General features: G+C 41.6%; 1 protein-coding gene across 4 annotated transcripts in view; it reads left to right on the top strand.

Moving 5' to 3' along the window:
- Nucleotides 1-19,414, top strand: part of DCAF6 (DDB1 and CUL4 associated factor 6) — a 95,967-nt gene that overhangs the window by 12,724 nt on the left and 63,829 nt on the right. For all 4 annotated transcript variants that reach the window (XM_085850409.1, XM_085850407.1, XM_085850406.1 and 1 more), the window contains exons 3-7: nt 2,116-2,208; nt 5,741-5,938; nt 9,955-10,068; nt 14,073-14,208; nt 17,254-17,456. In XM_085850409.1, coding sequence (XP_085706535.1) covers nt 2,116-2,208; nt 5,741-5,938; nt 9,955-10,068; nt 14,073-14,208; nt 17,254-17,456 — 744 coding nt within the window. The remainder of the gene's footprint in view (nt 1-2,115; nt 2,209-5,740; nt 5,939-9,954; nt 10,069-14,072; nt 14,209-17,253; nt 17,457-19,414) is intronic.

Here is a 19,414-nt window from a genome sequence, read left to right as displayed (position 1 = left end):
TGGCCTAAATTTACAGCCTCTGAGGCCATGGCCACATAGCCCATGTTACTTTCCGCACAAACTTGTGTCTGTACCCTGAGTATGGAGTTTGTTGCTTTAAAGATGTGGTTCGTGCATAAGGAACGGACAGACAGACAGACAGAAAGGGAGGAAGAGAGAGAGACATCTGCGCATATATGTTCATATATGAGACAACAGAATAATGCGGTTGTGAATATCCATTGTAATGAAGAGGCACAGCCAACCAATTAATAAAACTAGACTCCACTCTCCAATTTTGATACAACCAGGAAGAGCAGGATCAGCCTCGGGCAACGTTTCGCTTGTGATCCACAAACTTTATGATCTGCCCTACCCTTTTACCCTTTTGTGTTCATCCAAATGTGACTTTCGCCTCCTCCCAGTTTCACCGACATATGCCACATATGACCGACATATGACCACAATCATTGCAAGTGATTCTGTAAACCACTCCTGACTTATCATCAGTTGGAATACGGTCTTTTAGTTTGGTCATAGCACTGCGGATATTGCATAGTGGCTTGTAGGTCACTCCAATTTGTGACCCTCCCATCACTTTAAGCAATTCTTTCTGAGAGATCTGGTTAGTATGGTAAAATACATTAACCAATCATTTCCTGTTCTTTGTTGTTGTTTTTGATGCTAGTATTTCTTGAATCAAGGTGAAAAGTGCTTGCTGTTACCATTCTTGGATAAAATGTGCTTTGCTTGCGTTATCTCTTTGGCTTCAGCATCTTTGGATGATTTCAGCATTTTCCATGCTTGGGATGCTCGTGTGCGAGCAACACCACGTTTATGACGGACAGGATTTGACGAATTGAAATCGAGAAGTTTGTTGGTGTGCGTTGGTTTTCTATACACCAACGTTTCCAGGGAGCCATCATGTTGTCAGTGCACCTCCACATTTAAGAAGGCCAAACGTCTCTCCTTTTCCATTTCTTTTCGAAATTTTATGCTGGAATAAACATCACCGAGTTTTTCCAGGAGGTGTTTTACTTTGTCCCCGTGTACAATGGCAAATGTATCATCTACGTATCTATACCAGTATCATGGTGACAATTCATTGCTAACGGTAAAGAATTTCCATTCCAACTCTTCCATTACCAGGTTCGACACCACTGCAGACTCTGGAGAGTCTATCGCCGTCCCACAGATCTGATTGTAGTGCATTCCATTATACACGAGTGTCGTGCTGTTCAGGCACATTTCCAGTAACCTGTGATGTCATCTGGCATCAGACGGCTGTTTCGGAATACCGTTTTCCAGTCATCAGACTCTTTGAAGCATTCCCATGTTACTTTGACAGCCAAGTCCGTTGGAGCATTTGTGGAGAGCGAGATGACATCAAATTACATCATCACCTCTTCATCCCGCATTTTGATATTCTTTACCAAAAGTCAACAACTTGGGTGATATTCTTTGTGCAAACTCGCCACTATTTCTGACAGTTTATTTGGTTTTTCCAACCAGTTTTCTGATAATGCGAGCAAGATAATGCTGGAAACAGGTTTCTGGAAATGTGTCTGAACAGCGTGACATTTGTATATCCATCCATCCATTGGGACCATACTCTGTGCAGACCGTTGGTGCTGCTTAAACAGTCTCCTTGGCTATTGGGCACAATCCTGGATGGGTCGCCACTCCGACACAGTATATGAGCAAGCTGGCACTCATTTTGCCAACCTCGGAAGCATGACAGACAGAGTCAACCCCACCTGGTATTAATTCAAAGCTGAGGGGGATTTTAACTCAGGACCCTCAGATCCCAACCCCACCACCCTAACCATGAAGCCAGAAAGTATTCACACCCTTCAACTTTTGTCACATTTTGTTGTGTTGCAGCCTGAATTTAAAATGGATTAAATTGAGATTTTTTGACACTGATTAATGACTAAGATTAATGGCTAAAAAACAAATGACCCCATAATGATAAAGTGAAAACATGTTTTTCGAAATTTTTACAAATTAATTAAAAACGAAAAGCTGAAATGTCTTGCGTCTAAGTATTGTAAGACCAAGAAAACGGATAAAAGCATTAATGTTGTGCTGCTGTGACACGTCCGTTGATCTTTATTCTGTATTTTTGCACACTAGGTTAACTCTATCTGCTGGGACGAGCCGGGTGACTTGCTACTCTCTGGTTCGGATGATACAACCTTGGTTCTCAGTCGTCCTTTGTGTGGAAAGGTTTGTCTCTGCCTTTTTAATTGATTGACACAGGTTTCTGCTTTCCTATCCGTCCTCAAGTTGAATAGTTGAGGCTTTTATTACCTCTGTCCACCGGTGGGCAGATGTTTTCACCATTTGTCTGTCTGTTTGTTACTTGCAAAATAGAAGATTTGCAAGTATATTGGTCGGTCGACTTTGTTATTGTGTCTGTTTGTCTGTTTGTTTATCGCCTTTAGTTCAAATTTTAAACCGATCTTCACGAAACTTCACCACATGTTACTTCCCGTCGAAAGTTCATAGTTAGGTTCACTTGGTAGAATTTGTCATAAAGGCCCGGTCACACCTTGACGTTTTAGCCAACGTATGCCGATTTTTGAATTTTTTTTCTAAAACGCTGGCACACGTTGAATACGTTATGGGTAAGTTTTGATAACATTGAGAGCACGCTGAAAAACACTGCCATACGTCGTTGTACGTTGGCTTTAAACGTTGTACTTTTTGGTTGTCCTCAAATTTTTTCATGCTTGAAATTTCATGACGTATGCCGGCGTGTGACTCACACGTTCCGCTACGCTGGCCACAAGTTGTATGCACGGTCTGCGATCGTTGACAGACGTCAACACATGCTACTTGTAAGTTAATCATAAGTTGAGACACGCCGAGGTAATGTTTAGCGTACCCGAAACTTATTTCTAACCTATGATTAACGTGTTGTTGGCATGTTACGCGATCGTTGCCACACGTCGACAGACGTTACTTTTAAGTTACTCATAGGCTGAAAGACGTCGGTATAATGGATCGTCCTTGCGTCAGCGTCCACGGCCACGGCCAGGACACTTATTTGCAGCATTCTTCAAACTTTTCTTCGGCATGACTAGGATGTTCACACTTCGATGTCTAGCTTGGCTATGATTCCAATTGTCCATCGGCAGCGTCTATTTAAATTAGTCGAGTTTGAGCGTTTTAACACGTTCAGAAGAAACGCTTCAAATTTCCAAACCCCAGCGTCAAAATACAAAGGCGAGTGACAGCAATTTAAATCGTTCATTGTAAACAATGAAAATAGCTGAGTGGTACCGTTTAAAAGTCGTTGAGTGTAAAAAAATCCAATTGTTGAGCGCAAGCGTCTACTTTCAATAGTGGGGTTTGAGCGATTTAGCACGTTCAATAGAAACGATTACAATTTCCGAGCGCCAGCGTCAAAAAACAAAGGCGAGTGACAGCAATTTAAATCGTTCATTGTAAACAATGAAAATAGCTGAGTGGTACCGTTTAAAAGTCGTTGAGTGTAAAAAAAAAATCCAATTGTTGAGCGCAAGCGTCTACTTTCAATAGTGGAGATGCAGCCATTTAAATCGTTGAGTGGCAGCCGATGAATAGCAAACCCTACGTCACCGGCAAAGATAAACTGCCGCACGATATGGATAAGTTAGGCTATCGTTGGGCATAGTTTGTGAACGCCGGCTTCACGATAATTATTCGTTGGTATATCGTATCTATAAGTAATCAAAGTGCTCTATGCACATTATTAGTTCATTGTGCATTTGTCCAACCCGTTATGAATAGACCTAAATCGTAACAACAAGCTATAGCTCATTGTTGAAAAAGCCCCATAAAAAATTAGCCGCGAAGAACTTCGAACAATGGTGAAAAGATGTCTCCTACCCGTGGACACGCGGACGCAAGGACGATCCATCATAACCCACACCCTCCCCCTCACACTCACCTACTACTGCCAACATGAACAAACTACTACTAATACTAATACTGATACTGATACTGATACTGATACTGATACTGATACTGTTACTGTTACTGCTGACATGGACATCGACTCAAAAAGGACTCGAAAACACTGTTGGGTTCCCCTTTTATGAGCAGCATTTTTATATACCAATTCCCAAAACCGCTGGGAACACGTCTTTATATGGCAGTTGTAACCTAGAAACACGTTTATTTTTTTTTGTCGACTGGAAGACGTCATTGGAATACGTCTACATACGTCGATGTGTGTTGGGACTACGTAAAGAATTGGTTCAAAGCACGTCAAACATAAGTTAGAAATAAGTTTCGCGTAAAAAAGACATTACCGCGACATGTTTCGACTTATGAGTAGCTTATAAGTAGCCTTTGTGGACGTGTGTAAGCGTCCACATATCGTGTGTACAACTTATCCCCATCGCATGCGGAACGTGTGTCATACGCCGAGTAAGTCGTAAAATTTTGAACATGTTTAAAATTTCTTGACTGACTCTACTTACTACGACGTATGATAGCGTACTTTAGCGTTCTACTCACGTATACCAAACTTACTCATACCGTATTTGACGTGCCCCAACGTTTTAGACACATTTTTCTTAGGTCGGCATACGCTGGCAAGATCGCCAAGGTGTGACCGCGATGTTGTCACTTCCATTTCTACGGCAGTTATGATTCGAATCGTTGTGCGTCAACCTTTTAATAGGCTACGTCACGACATCGTTGGCGATGCGTGCAACGCGCTATGCCTAAGTTAGACTATCGTTGGGCATCGGTTGTGTAGGCCGACAACAGGTTCAGCATTCGTTGGTATAAGTTATCTATAACACAACGAAACGTTCTGTGTCCGTTACCAATGCGTTATACATAAGACCAAGTCGCTATGAATACGTCCGAATCTTTAAAAAAAAAAACATCAAAAGTTCAACGTAAGCCAGCGTTTTACATACATTTTAATACGTTGCCATCGCTGGCTAAAACGTCAAGGTGTGACCGGGCCTTAAGGAAGAAACCTATTGTTATTGAGGTCAAAAAGTCAACATAGGCCAAAAGTCAACAACTTGGGTGAGATTTCTAAAATCATCAATTTTCATCCGATTGACTTTAAATTTGGAGAGAAGTTATATTTCAGGTCAATTAATTCCACTAGTCAATTATTTTTGAGCTCAACATCGACCAAAAGGTCTTCATGGGCCCAAGGTCAATAACTAAGGTTGTATTTCTAAAATCCTCAATTTTCTCCCGATTGACTTGAAATTTGAAATTGCATATTTGGTCATTGAATTCAACCACCAATTATTTTTGAGGTCAAATGTGTTTTAAGGATTTTACAAATATCGTGCTCTCCATGATATTGTCGTCTTATTTGTCTGTTTGTTTGTCAATTGCCTGCAGGTCACAATTCTAAACTGATCATCATGAAACATTACCAAGTTGTCGAGGTAGTCACAACTGAGAAGCCTTTTGATTTTGAGGTCAAAGGTCATCTTAAAATAAAATTTCTAAAATCGTCATTTTTCATCCGATTGACTTGAAAGTTGAACAAGATTTGCATATTGGGTCACTGAATTGGGAAACCAACTATTTTTAAGGTCAAACTTCTAAAATTATCAATTTTCATCTGATTGATCTGAGGTTTGATTTAGGTTATCAATTTTTTTTTTCTTGATTTTTGTCTCGGTCTTTCTGTCGGTCATCATTCGCAGACTTATTTTCATGATTAATGGAATGAGCATGAATAGTTGCTGTAGTCACAATTCCTACGCGTACTGCTTTCTCCTCTGTTTATCAGGTAGTCACCCGAATTCGTTCTGGACACAGGGCAAACATATTTTCGGCTCGATTTCTACCTGATTCTTCAAATGAGACTCCCAGTGCTAGACGTCTTGTGTCGTGCTCAGGTGATGGAGTTATCATGGTCACCCAAGTGGACAGGCCAGATTTGTATGGCCACCAGCAATTCTGCTGCCATCAAGGAACTGCTTATGAGGTAACCAACACCCCCAAAAAATCCATAATTTGTCGACATTCAATCTGATGTGTTGCTTGCTTCTTTTACTCTCTTTTTTTTTGACATTTGCGTTCACTTATTTGGCAATCTGACAACATAACATTTTGCTGCTGGGATTCTAGGTTTAAAAGCTCGATACTATTTCGTGTACCAATTTTCATTTATCCAACAGGTTGTGTTTCCAATAATCCACCACATTCACAGATCTGACATGCTCCTAAACTAGTACCAATTGTCCGATATTGTGCTGAAAAGTAATGCCTCCTATTATTTTTCTCCAAAACGGTTAAAGATATTGTAATGAAACAAAGTGCAGTCCACACATTAGTTCTTCCTGCCACTGAATGTGAAGTTTTATGATTCTGACACTACATGTCTCAGTGCTACATTAGTCAAGATGGGAGAGGGCAGCATGACCATGTCATTGCTGTGAAGTGTGAATAGCTGGAGAAGATGAGAGTTGAGTGACTGACTGGAGATGAGAGTTGGGTGCACCATTACGATCCTTCAAGTAAGAGACGGTCAATGGACTATCGCCACAAGGGATCACCAACCCCGACTTGGTTCCGTGAGATTTTCATCTCTTCCCCAAACTTTAAGGAACACCTTCATGGAGAACATATTTTGCCTCCACTGACAAAGTCACTGGTGGCTTTATGTTTTCGGATTGTCCATCCGTCCTTGCGTACGTACCACCGTCCATGCTCATTTTCTCTGTTTTCTCTGCAACTGCTTATCTGATTGACACAATTTTCATCATAGGTTCGACGACTCATGTAAAATGTTTTTATGGCATCATTGGTTACGTGGTGTAGCAGCCATGTTAGAAAAAAAGAAAAACTTTAGACTTATTTGGTGACTTAGACTTTAAAGACTTAAACTTAGACTTAAGACTTTAGACTTAAAAAGACTTATCTGGTGACGTCACAACGTTGAAGAGTGCCCTTCTAGTTCTTCCTACAATTGATGTCAAGGCCCCTGTGAAGTGCTGGTTAAGTCGGCAGGACACAAAGTTCTATCATTGCGGCATCACAAAACTACTTGAACGTTGACAGAAATGTGTGCACCGCAGTCGTGATTACGTTGAGAAATAAATATGGACCATGATAGAATGGAGATTAAAATAATATCTATCTTTGTTTCATTTGACGATCTTTACCTGTTTTGGAGAAAAACAATAGGAGGCATTACTTTTCAACAAACCCTCATACAACAATTTTTTTTCTTCCAAGTGTTGAGAGTGATATGATAACCACTGTGAGAAAAGTTTCATGTGTGAGCTATTTTTCAAAACGGTTCTCATGTCCGAAATGGGCCTTCTTGCTTTGAAGAAGGGTTCATGCCCGAAATGTCACTTAATTTTCATTCCCACAGTCATTAGCATATCACTCTCAACATTTGGTTGAAAAAAAACAAATAGTTCTTGTTTTTCTGCCAATGCAGACCGACTCTAGTCCTGACAAGGTCTAGTTTTCCATTATGTGTACCTCATGTATATGCACATCAGGTCACGTGTTTCCATGAAATAAATTGCTGGTAAAAGTTTTGTGTCTAACAAAAGGTAATTGTTGATAATCAAAACAAAACGATGCCTTTTGGGTTAATACAAAGTAAATAGCAAGTATGAGGGCCGTACCGAAAGACACAAGCATGTTTATTGTACAGTAAAACAAAGGTACACGTAAGAAAACTGATATTGTCAATTGTAACTGTACAGACCATATTATTTTCTACACAATCTGCAGAACGACGCACAGATGTCTGCCAGCGCTGCATGAGCTTAAAAATCCTGCTCCGACATAAGTCAGTTCCAACACTTTTCAATCAGCTATGCACGGCTATCTGGACTGACTCGTCGTTTTCTTAGTGCTGGCCTCTTATGATATTTCAAGGGCCAGAACAGATGGTGGTCTGAGGGGGCCAAATCCCAACTGTACGAGGGGTGGAGGGTGGGGGAGCACTTCCCAGCCATTCTGTGGGATTTCCTCCAATGTCAGACGTGCATTGTGAGGTCCAGTATTGTCATGTTGAAAGATGACCGCTTTTTTCATCGGGCACTTTTCCAGAAATGCGCGTTTCAGTTTCTTGAGCGTGGTGAGCCGCATTGATTATTTCCCCTTTGTGCAGGAAATCAACCAGTATGTATCCCTCAGCCTTCCAAAAAACAGTTCCCATAACTTTGCTGGTGGAGGTTACTCTTTTGGCCTTCTTCTTTTGTGGACATGTGGAGTGATGCCGTTCCTTGCTTTGCTGCTTGGTTTCTGGGCCAAAATGGTTAACCAGCTTTCATCTCCCGTCACAATATGGAACAGGAAGTCATCACCCTCAGCAGCACGTTGTTGAACGAACTCTGACTCATCCATGCGTATGTTTTTGTGTTCCTCCATAAGCAAATGGGGAACCCAAAGGAAACAGACTTTCCAATATCACAAGGTCGCTATCATCTCCTGTACCGCATGGTGTCCTACGCCAAGCTCTGCTGCAATCTTCCTAACCATCACCTTTCGTTACTCACTGATGACTACATCAACTTTCTGCTCATTGCATTCAGTCATGGCGCTTCTCGGCTGAACACAACATGGCTGATCAGCAATGTCTGTTTTTTTCCCCCCGTCTTTGAAGTGTTTCACCCACCTTCTGACATTGCTAGCGCCCATGCAAGCATCTCCTTACACTTGACTCAATCGGCAGGAGATATCTGTCGCTGAGTTGTTCTCCTACACAAATAATTCAATCACTGCATGTTGCCAAAACAATATGTCGTTCACAACCACAATTAATTGTGGGAACACAACACCACCATGCGCCTAACCTGTGTTTATATTGGAGTTGATAGGTGGAGAGGTGTTGCTAATAACTCGTGTTCTACTATATTTGGCACAAACTTGTAGAACCCACTGATGCTCATAACGTTTGGTACGGTCATCGTACATTGAGAGGATGACCACAAACATTATTCCGTTCCTAAAGCAAAAAAATGGATATAAATATTTCCTCTGAAGGGAAGTTGCACCAAATTGGTGTCTCACAAGTGTCAGTATTTTGGCAGCTGAGTGTACCTTCATGTCTTTCGGCATCGGATGCCAACAGATGTCTACTTCAGAGATCAGTGAAATTTCAGAAACCAAGAAAGAAGCTTAGTGAAATTTTAATGAGATCTTTTGGACATGTTATCTTTCTTCAAACATTCCATATCCACAATTGTCAGAAATGGACAGGGTTTGGCGAAAAACTCAAGACGAGCAATTAAAAAAAAAAAACTATAACTTTGCAACCAACTGCATTAGTTCCTGCAGCTTCAAGTTTATGATTTGTTTCTGATATTCGTTTTATAATTTGTTGGAGTATGAACCTCAATCAACTGAAGTCAACTGTGTTCAACCAGTTTAATATTTGGGTTTCATTTGTTCTTGAGTTTTGATAAATTTTCATGGGGGAAGCATTATTTAATATAAATTTTCTTCTTCTTCTTTAACAGACGCAATTATTCCTACATTCTTGTGTGGTTGGTCGGAGGAAGCTTGGCCCAAGTCTCTCACTAACCGGCTGGCCATACCTGACGTTGGAATTTGGAAAGTGCAGGAATTTGTTACCTGTTTAGTGTGCCGGTAATAACTCGCGTACTCTTCGCGAAGGACACCATGGGATCTTTAACGTCTACTAACTCGTGGCAGCAGACGGGACACCCAGTAATGTCCATCCAAGGGACGGCAGGCACACACATTGATGAATCACCCTACCTGTGAAACATCGGGATGACAGTTTATAGCTCGGTCAGGATTCAAACCCAGGCGAGACAGCTTGGAGCGAGCGTGCGTACCTCGGACCTAGGCCAACCGGCAAGACCATTACATATTCATTTCATTGTACGTTATTGCAATCGTGATTGAAGGTTATTTAATTGAGTGAAAGCATCGCAGTGAGAGGACTCTCCAGGGAAACTGATTACCACGATAAATTGTTTATTTTGTTGATGTTGATTTGTGTCTACACAGGTCTCTGTGGTTCCTGGAGAGCCTCACAGTTTTTTATCTTGTGGAGAAGATGGGACAGTTCGTTGGTTCGACCTGCGAACAAAGTCATCATGTCTGAGGGACAACTGCTTAGAAGTACTAAAAAATATTTTTGTTGTATTTGGTTAGAGTGCTTATTTTATTTAATTTTCTTTTTCTTTTTTCATGGCACTGCCTTTTCACACATCTCACTTATCTTTCACTCTAAGTTGTCCTGAGGGCATTACCAACATAACGTGGAGACCAGACTCCCGAACAATTACCACCCCTACTTTCCCAATCAACCAGCAGGTTTTTACAACAATCCACTAGCAACATGGTAATTCTCCTTTGACTACCTTGGTTTCTATAAGCTTAGAACCCAAATCATTAATACTCGTACTACTGCCTTCAACTGCATTCGAGCCTACAACATGTCCAATGCCAGTTCATTGAACTCCCCACTAAGCAACCACTGTGCCCATGTGTGTTAATGCATATATTTTAGGATTAGTCCCTTATTTGTTTTCTGCGATATATTTATAACTCCTGATGGGTTGTTTGCCCCTGGACAAATTGTGATAATATGAGGATGTTTTTGATTTGGCGATGACTTTTGTTACCTCCGCCACCGAAGGTGAAGGAGGTTATGTTATCACCCTTTGTCTGTCTGTCTGTTACTTGCAAAATTGAAGATTTGCAAGAATATTGGTCGGTCGACTTTGTTATTGTCTGTCTGTAAGTCGCCTACAGGTCACTTCTAAACCGACTGTCATGAAACTTCACCAAGTTGTAGAGATAGTAACAATTGAGAAGCCTATTGATGTTGAAGTCAAAGGTCATCTTGAGGTCAAATTTCTGAAATCATCATTTTTCATCCGATTGACTTGAAAGTTTAACAGAATTTCCATATTGAGTTACTGGATTGGGAAACCAAATATTTTTGAGGTCAAAGGTCAACTCGAGGTCAAAGGTTAACTCAAGGTCAAACTTCTAAAATCAATTTTAATCTGAAAAATGTCAGTTTTCATCCGATTGACCTGAGCTTTGATGAAGATTGTAAATTTTAATCTTAATGAAATTAGACAACTTAATGTATCCATGGCAACTTTTTTGCGGGGGATGGGGGGAGGGGCAGGGGGTGGATTTTGCAAGTATTGTGCTAAACACGGTGTATGTTACTTGCAAAATCGAAGATTGTTCAAGTATATTGGTCAGTCGATTTTGTTATTCTGTCTGTCTCGGTTTGTCTGCCTGTCTGTGTTTGTCTATTTGTCACCTCCAGGTCACAATTCTTTTTTTCTTTTTTTTCATGTTGAAGGCTACAGGCATGGACTGAATAGTCCTCATCGAGGCCAAGCCTTAAATAAAAGAACTGCATGAGTAGGAAACTAAGGAAAGAGAGAATGGACGAAGAGTTTTTGAGAAAGTAAAAAAATCTGCTTTTTGAAAAGGGAAAGGTCAGAAGTGTTTAGGAAGACGTGAGCAGGTAAGGAGTTCCAGAGTTTGACAATGGAGGGGAAGAAACAAATATCGTAACGGCCCACCATTGAGTTGCCAATGTTCACACAATAATCATGTGATTTAGTGGCTTGTCGAGTATTCCTTGGTTTTGCTAATGGTGGAGGTACACAAGCAGCAAGTTCTTGCGAGCAGAAACCGAAGTAATATCTGTAGAAAAGAGAAAGAGAGCCAACTATGCGGCATAATTTGAGCAGGTTGAGTTTTGAGGTCACATTGGTAGGGTTGACAAGTCGAATAACTTTGAATTCAATTCTGTCCAGTCAGTATGTGGAGCTGGAACCTCCCCAGATATGAGAGCAGTACTCTATACAAGGATGATTCAATCCTTTTATATAGTTGGAGCAACTGTTCAGAGAAGCAGAATCTTCGACATCTGAACAGGACTCCTAATTTCTTCAAGATAGACTTAGCTATTTGCTTAATGTGTGAATTCCAGGATAAATTTGATGTTAGAGTGATACCTCATGGGTTTATTGTATCACATGGTGTAATTGCAGAGCTTTCAAAGGGGACTGGAGAGTTGAGAGGAGTTTTCGAGAGAGAGATGAGAAGAAATTGAGTTTTTGAAGCATTAAACTTAACTTAATTACATTTTCCCCACGGGGAGATCTTGTCCAAATCCGAATTTAAAGAGATGACTGTGATGAAACAAGATGTAGATCGAGTGAGGGAAGACGAGGCAGATGGGAAAGGCATGGAGGAATGTAATGTTGAGTCATCAGCATGCGAGTACATTTGGTTATTTGTGGAAGAAACAAGGTCATTGATAAAAAGAAGCAAGAGTGTTGGAGACAGAACGGAACCTGAGGTACACCGCTATTGATAGGGAAGGGGTGAGATGTTGAACCATCAACAATTACGGAGATAGAGGGGTCGGCGAGAAAGCTCGATATGAGAGAGCAGAGTGAAGGAGAAAAGCCGAAAGTGGGAAGCTTGGATATCAGACCCCGATGCCAAACTCTGTCAAAAGCTTTTGAGATACCAAGGCCTTCCAACGAAGGATTCCCCAAAGTCTCTCAAAGAAGAGACCCAGACATTCGTAATGTAAGAAAGGATATCACCTGTAGATCTTGCCTTGCAAAAGCCGTATTGATGGTCAGATGGAAGACTGTGAGATTCAAGATGCTTGAGAAAATGGGAATTCCAAAGTCATTCAAAGACTTTGGAAATAGTGGAAGTCAGAGCAATGGGACGGCAGTTAGAAGGGTTTGAACAATCATCCTTCTTTAAAATAGGCTATTCTAAGGTCTGAAATGTACTTCATGAAATGGACATTTTGATGTATCCATGGCAACCTTTGGAGAGGGGCGTGGATTTTGCAAGTATCGTGCTCTGCACGACATCTTTTTCTTGTTAATTTCCGGAATCCTTCGGATTTTGGCAATTATGTTGGTCGGTTGTGTGTGTCATTGTGTCTGTCTGACTGTCTGTTTGTGTGTTTGTTTACCCTGTAGCAGCCACTCCATTTCAGAGATCATGACCAAACTGGGTACAGACGTCGGCCATGGTCCAACTTAGACACTTGTCGTTTTTGGTGAATCTCGGTCAAAGGTCAAGGTCACCGAAAACCGAAATTCTTATTTTTGCAATAACGTCCGCTAAAATGGTCGTATCGACTTCAAACCAAATCCAAAACGTGCATCTTCCAATACTGCATCCAACCATATGTCTCATTGGGGTGTCACACCCACACCCTTCTTAGCGGTTGGTTGTCGAATGTCCGGGGGGGAGGGTCGGGTCAAAACTTTCAAATTGCGATTGAAAATGCCATTTCAAGTCCGATTGACTTCCAAGTTATGATTATGACCAAACTAAGTGCTATAACTCATTAAACAGTAGCACTATCGACTTGTAAGAACCAAATTGATTTCCAGGTTTTTGTTTTTTCAGAGATCATGGAGATATGACAAAGTTATTCCGCAATTCCTTGCTCAACGAGCAATTTCATTTGTTTGTTTGTTTGTTTGTTTGCTTGTTTGTGTGAAGGATATCTCAAAAAGTTGTGAACGGATTCGCATGAAATTTGGTGGGCAGGTTGGGTGTGTGACCAGGACTAATTGATTCGATTTTGTTGAAGATCCAAATCCGGATCCGGGTGGAGGTCTATCGAGTGCCCTTCTAGTTTAGGATGTCTGTAGCCTGTGCAGTACGTAATCCTTGACCACATTGTTCATTTAAATCTTTTAATGTCGATGTGTTTTACAGACCATCACCATATTGTGCACCCATTCATCTAAATTTCAATGGGGTTGATGTTTTTGTTAACTATGAATGTAATAACTATTCACTTTCCCATCCATTGCTATCTCACTTGCTAGCCTCTTGATTTTTCAACACGTGCATTAAAGTGGGAAACCCGTAATTTTGAGTTTTATTTCCCAACATAGACATCCGCTCAAAAATTATGATCTACATACATTATTCCACTTTTTATAAACAAAGGTCGATGTCAAATTTGAACCATCCTTGCATCAATGTTTTTTGCAAGGCAAATGAAGCCCTGGACGTCTCTTCAAAGTGAAGTTAAATTTCTAATCTCAGATTGCTGTGATAATGTTTACGTGGATTTTCTGAAATTACTTCATTTTACTTTGTAGGATGTTTTGATAACTTGCCGTAGAGCGACCACTGCCCTTGCTGTCTCTCCACTTCGTCCACATTTGCTTGGAGTTGCCTGTGCTGACAGTTCTGTCCGTCTGTATGACAGACGAACATTGGGGACACGTGCCACAGGTAACTTAGTTTAACAAGGGACATTCAAAAATCTTTTGTAACTCGCATAAAGACAAACAAGATGACAATGTTTTCAATTTAATTTCTCGGTAATCACCTGCATAAAGCCTATTTGTTCTTAAAATCAACAATGCCCTGATGATAGAAATCTTCTTACACAAATTAACTGACCAGCATTTAGAGATTCTTGCCTTTCGAGGACATTGGACGTACGGGCCTGTTAAAGCATCAGATCCACACCGGTGAGGCTCGGCCTATTCGTCAGCCCACCCGATGGCTCCCTTGGAGCAAGAGGGAAGAGGCTGTTGAGCAGGAAGAAAAGATGCTTGATGCAGTTGTCATTGAGTCCGAGGGAAGTTGTTGGATGTCATCGGTTGTGTTGGTTAAAAAGAAGGATGGGATCACGCGTTTCGGTGTGGACTATCGCCAACTTAACAATGTGATACTCAAAAGTCCCCTATCCCTTGCCTATAATTGATGACACCCTCAATGCCATTTCAAGCTCTAAATGGTTGTCAACTTTGGACCTCAAAAGTGGGTATTGGCAGGTGGAGACGGATAAGGCAGGGAAGGAGAAAATGGCATTTTCCACAGGGAAGGGACTGTACCAGTTGCTGTTTGTGATGTTTGTGACCAGGACTGTGATGCTGTTTGATTTGTGTCACGCTCCCGCCACCTTTGAACAATTGATGGAGCGTGTACTGAGCGGCATGCCATGACATTCATGCTTGGTGTTCCTGGATGACGTCCCGGTACATGCTAAAACATTTTCCTAAGCCATAGATAATTTGGACCAGATGTTTGGGTGCCTCAGAAAGGCGCTGTTGCAGTTGAGTCCAGGGAAATGTACTTTGTTTGCGAAAGAGGTGGCCTATCTTGGTCACGTGATAGGCCGCGAAGGGGTGAAAACTGACCCGCGTAAGATCACGGCAGTAGAGGGGTGGCCCGTACCTTGTGACATCAAAGAGGTACGGGGATTTTTGGGCTCTGCTCCTACAACCGACACTTTGTTTCAAAATTTGCAGAGATAGCCAGGCCCCTTCACCAGCTTATGGAGAAGGGGATGAGGAGTGAAATGATTCTTTCCTCAATTTAAAGGGATGTTTGTCATCCACGCCTGTTTTAGCTTACTCCACCAATGACAGGGTGTTTACCCTGAACACGGATACCAGCCAGGAATAATTGGGCGCAATTTTGTGTGGGGTGTGGAAAGAGTGATTGCATGTATTAGTCAGACCATGATTAGGCCTAAATTAAATTATTGTGTCACTCGCAAAGAGTTATTGGCTGTGCTCTTTGCCTTGAACCATTTCCACCCTAACTTGTATGGGTCTATCGATGCCCTCTTGATGCACTCTCTCGATACCATTATCTGGGAGAAAACTGTATATTCTCTTTGAGGCATAAGGACGGGAACCAATTGGCAGACTCTGCCCAGAACAACCTTGTCCGTAAAGCCTGGGTGATGGGGCTACTTTGGCACTAAGTGCAGATGAGAAATTTGGAACTTTGGCTTGAAGCATTGCCCAGCGGGAAGAACCCGTGCTGGGGTGGTATACGAATGGGTCCAGGTAGGTAAGAAACTCTGTGGGGAGGAAGTCACCCCCCTTGGAGCACGAACAAAGGCATGCTGGGCTCAGTGGAAAACCCTGAGAATGACAGACAACATCTTATATCGCAGATAGGTGGAAATTCCCTCCGAGAGAACTTCCTGGCTGGTGATAGTCCCAGATAAGTTCAAGACCACAATTTTGGGCCAGGTTCATGGTACTCGCCCCAGCAGCCATTTTGGCAGAACAAAAACAACATTTCTTGTCTGCCGGAGGTTTTATTGGGTCAATATGTGGCACACCATGCAGGACTGGTGTCGATCATGTGATGCCTGTAATGCCAAAAAGGGACCGGCACAGAGGATGAGAGCCCCCCTTGAATTACACCAGGTGGGGGCCCACTTTGAGTCTGTGGCTATGTATATTGTAGGACCTGACCCCACCCGTCAAGGCAATAAGTACATTCTTTTAATTATGGACTATTTCACCAAATGACTGGAGACCTATGCACTCCCCAACCAACAAGCCGGGGTTGTGGCACAGGCCTTTGTAGAAGGATTTGTATGTTGGCATGGGATTCTGGAAGAGCTGCACACCCATCAGTCAAAATTTTAAGAGCCCTTGACTAAAAGAGGTGTGCAGTATCATCAATTCAGAAAACAAGGACAACGCCCTTTAGGCCACAATCTGACGAGTGGTGGAAAGGTTTAATAAAACCTTAATACAACAATTGACCATATTTACCACCACCTGTCAGGAAGACTGGGATGAACACTGTATCTTCTTTGTAAATAACTATTTTCTTTTTCTGCACCTCACCAATCCTTGCATTACCTGCTGTATGTATTTTCTGTACTAAAACCTTTTCTTGCTTATGCACATACATTTCCTCACCCTTGCTGTAATAAATCGCTTGCATTATAAATAGCATAGTCTGTACTTTGTGTTCACTGGGAAATTATACCCCACCGATTGGCTCGACGCGTTAGCTGATGCATACTTGGCAGTTCTGCTTGGATGCACCTGATCAGGTAAGATAAGACAAGTACGCAATGAGGGCACGAGCCCCCCTTGATACCGTCATTCGAAGTTAAGGTAACGTGCGAAGTAGTGATAACCCTGTCAGGAATGGCAGAACCAATCGGCATTCGTGGTTGTTTCACAACCCGCCAAGCCGCGGAGTTATCCACGGCTGGTGGTCTCAGGACCGGGTGTTCTGGAGGAAGTCGAGCACTTCCCCTCATGGTGAACCTCGAACCCTGGGCCGTAACAATTTGCTGTATCTGTTGCCTCAGAGAAACGTCCTGTATACCATGTAAACATAATATACTGTATTGGATGAGATGACATCACAGCTATACTTTGCAAATAATATTTTGCTTGTTATGCTTTTATCTTTTGCATTGTTTCATTCAAGTGCAGGACATTGTTCCACTGTAATTGTTGTATTTTCTGTTGCAGCATTTTGTGTTTTTTTATTTTTACTGTGTTGCAGGAGGATACATTGAAGGAGCTGGTCTCCTCTCGTGCTTTGTTCCTCCTCACCTCGTCGGTTCGTCAGCTCGACTGACAAGCCTCAGCTTCTCGTATGATGGAAGAAGAGGCCTAGCTAGCTACTCCCCTGACTCTGTCTTCTTATTTGATCCAGACACTCACTACCCAAGTGACAGCAGTACAACACTTTCTTCCTCCTCCCAGGTGTTTATCTCCAGATTTCCAAACTATTTTTTTATGAAATTAAAAAAAACATGTTGCATGGTATTTTGATGTATAAGGTGATGAAATGCAATACTGTAGTTCTGTGAAGATCCTTGCATCTATCAGCATGGCAGCACACCATGCCACACTGCTCTGTTTGGAATTGGTAAAAAAAACACTGACTTTAAAAGTATTCAGTGGTGATCCCATGGGCCAAAATTATATCATGTCGATGACTCTAGTTCTAGTACATCTTGGAATGCCAACTGATAGCCAACGTCAATGGTTCACAATCTATCATTGAACTTGCTCTGATGGGGGAATAGTGGAATATTATAAATTATATCTTCCAACATTTGGTATAAAATGTTAGTGATTGGATCGAAGCTATTCTTGGTGCTAAACATGAAAACCTTTATTTCTATAAATGGTTTGATAACCCTGCATATTTTCTTACTGTCCCAATACTTTTGGTAATACACCAATTCCTTCTCTGTCTTAACAGAGTGGTTAAAAACTAGAACTTATTAATCTGACATTTCCACAAAAATCAGGTGATGCATCTAAAAATTGAGCTTTCTGCCTCTGGGAAACAAGAGCACCTTCAGTTTTTTGGGGCTTGCAGACATCTTCCATTCATGCTTTCAGCATGGAGCTCTCAACGGAATAATTTTGTCTTCTCGCCTAGTACATGATAGAGTATCCCAAGGTCGTATCCTTAGCCCAGTCCTGTTCTACAAATATATTAATGACCTTTCTGCTGCTCAGAGAAAACCCTCTCTCCTCTTTGCAGATGAATCCTCATCCCACCGACAGGTTGACAGCAGAAGCCTCCCTCTCTGCTTACCTGGAACAGATCAGATGCTAATACGACACTTGGAACATGTCATTAAATCCAGGAACATCTCACATTCTCACCCTTTCACTCCAAACCGATAATCTAACAAACCTAACTGTCTCTTTTCATGATCATTTACTGGAAGAGATTCACTCTCTTGAAATTCTGTCTCTGCATCAGCTGCAACCTCATCTCGGGAGACTCGACTTTTTTTTTTATTCAAAGCTGATCTCCAAATACAACTACAGGCCAATCTTCATTGAGCCAAGTGATTCCTTTGCAAATCTGAACTTCTCACAGTGCAGATGGTCTTTGTCCACAGCTCAACGAAGTACTGCTCTTCCCTTATGGGCTGGTGCTCCGACGTCACACCTGTGTGTCATGGATGTTGTGGAATCCAATGCTCTCAATATAATTGTCATCTCCCATGATGAAGCAGAAGCACAAGATCTACTCCTCTCTCTCTCATTGCAGTTTGGTCATCTCACTCTTTCTATTTTTCCTTTGTTAGGTCATCTCTACTTTTTTTGCGGGGTAGGGGGGGGGCAGGGGGTGGATTTTGCAAGTATCGTGCTAAACACTATGTATATGTTACTTGCAAAATCGAAGATTTTTCAAGTATATTGGTCAGTCGATTTTGTTATTCTGTCTGTCTCGGTTTGTCTGTCTGTCTGTATTTGTCTTTGTCACCTCCAGGTCACAATTCTTTTATTCTTTTCTTTTTTAATGTTGAAGGCTACAGGCACGGACTGAATAGTCCTCATTGAGGCCAAGCCTTAAATAAAATAACTTAATTTTTTTGAGATGACCTCATAAAGCCGGACCAAATGTCCATCTGTCCGTCCGTCCATCAACAATTTTTCTTTCCGATCTTGATGAAACTTAGTATGTGGTTAGAGGTCAATGAATGTTGCACAACAATATAACTTTTGCCAGGGTCAGGGTCAAGGTCACGAGGTCATGTAAGTTATAAAAATCGCCATTTTCAAAACCTATATCGTCTGCCATTCTACAAGATATTCGCCAACTGTTTATTGATTATGATAGTAAAAAATATTATCTTGTATCTAACTGGGCAGATTTTTGAATTTCCATACCGTTTGGCCGCCACGTAACCTGG

Source organism: Eptatretus burgeri, chromosome 12, assembly GCF_056783735.1.
Source record: "Eptatretus burgeri isolate ZD-2024b chromosome 12, Ebu_testis_v1, whole genome shotgun sequence".
Taxonomy (NCBI): domain Eukaryota; kingdom Metazoa; phylum Chordata; class Myxini; order Myxiniformes; family Myxinidae; genus Eptatretus; species Eptatretus burgeri.
Note: the sequence above shows the minus strand (reverse complement) of the source record. Positions and strands in the feature narration are given on the sequence as shown.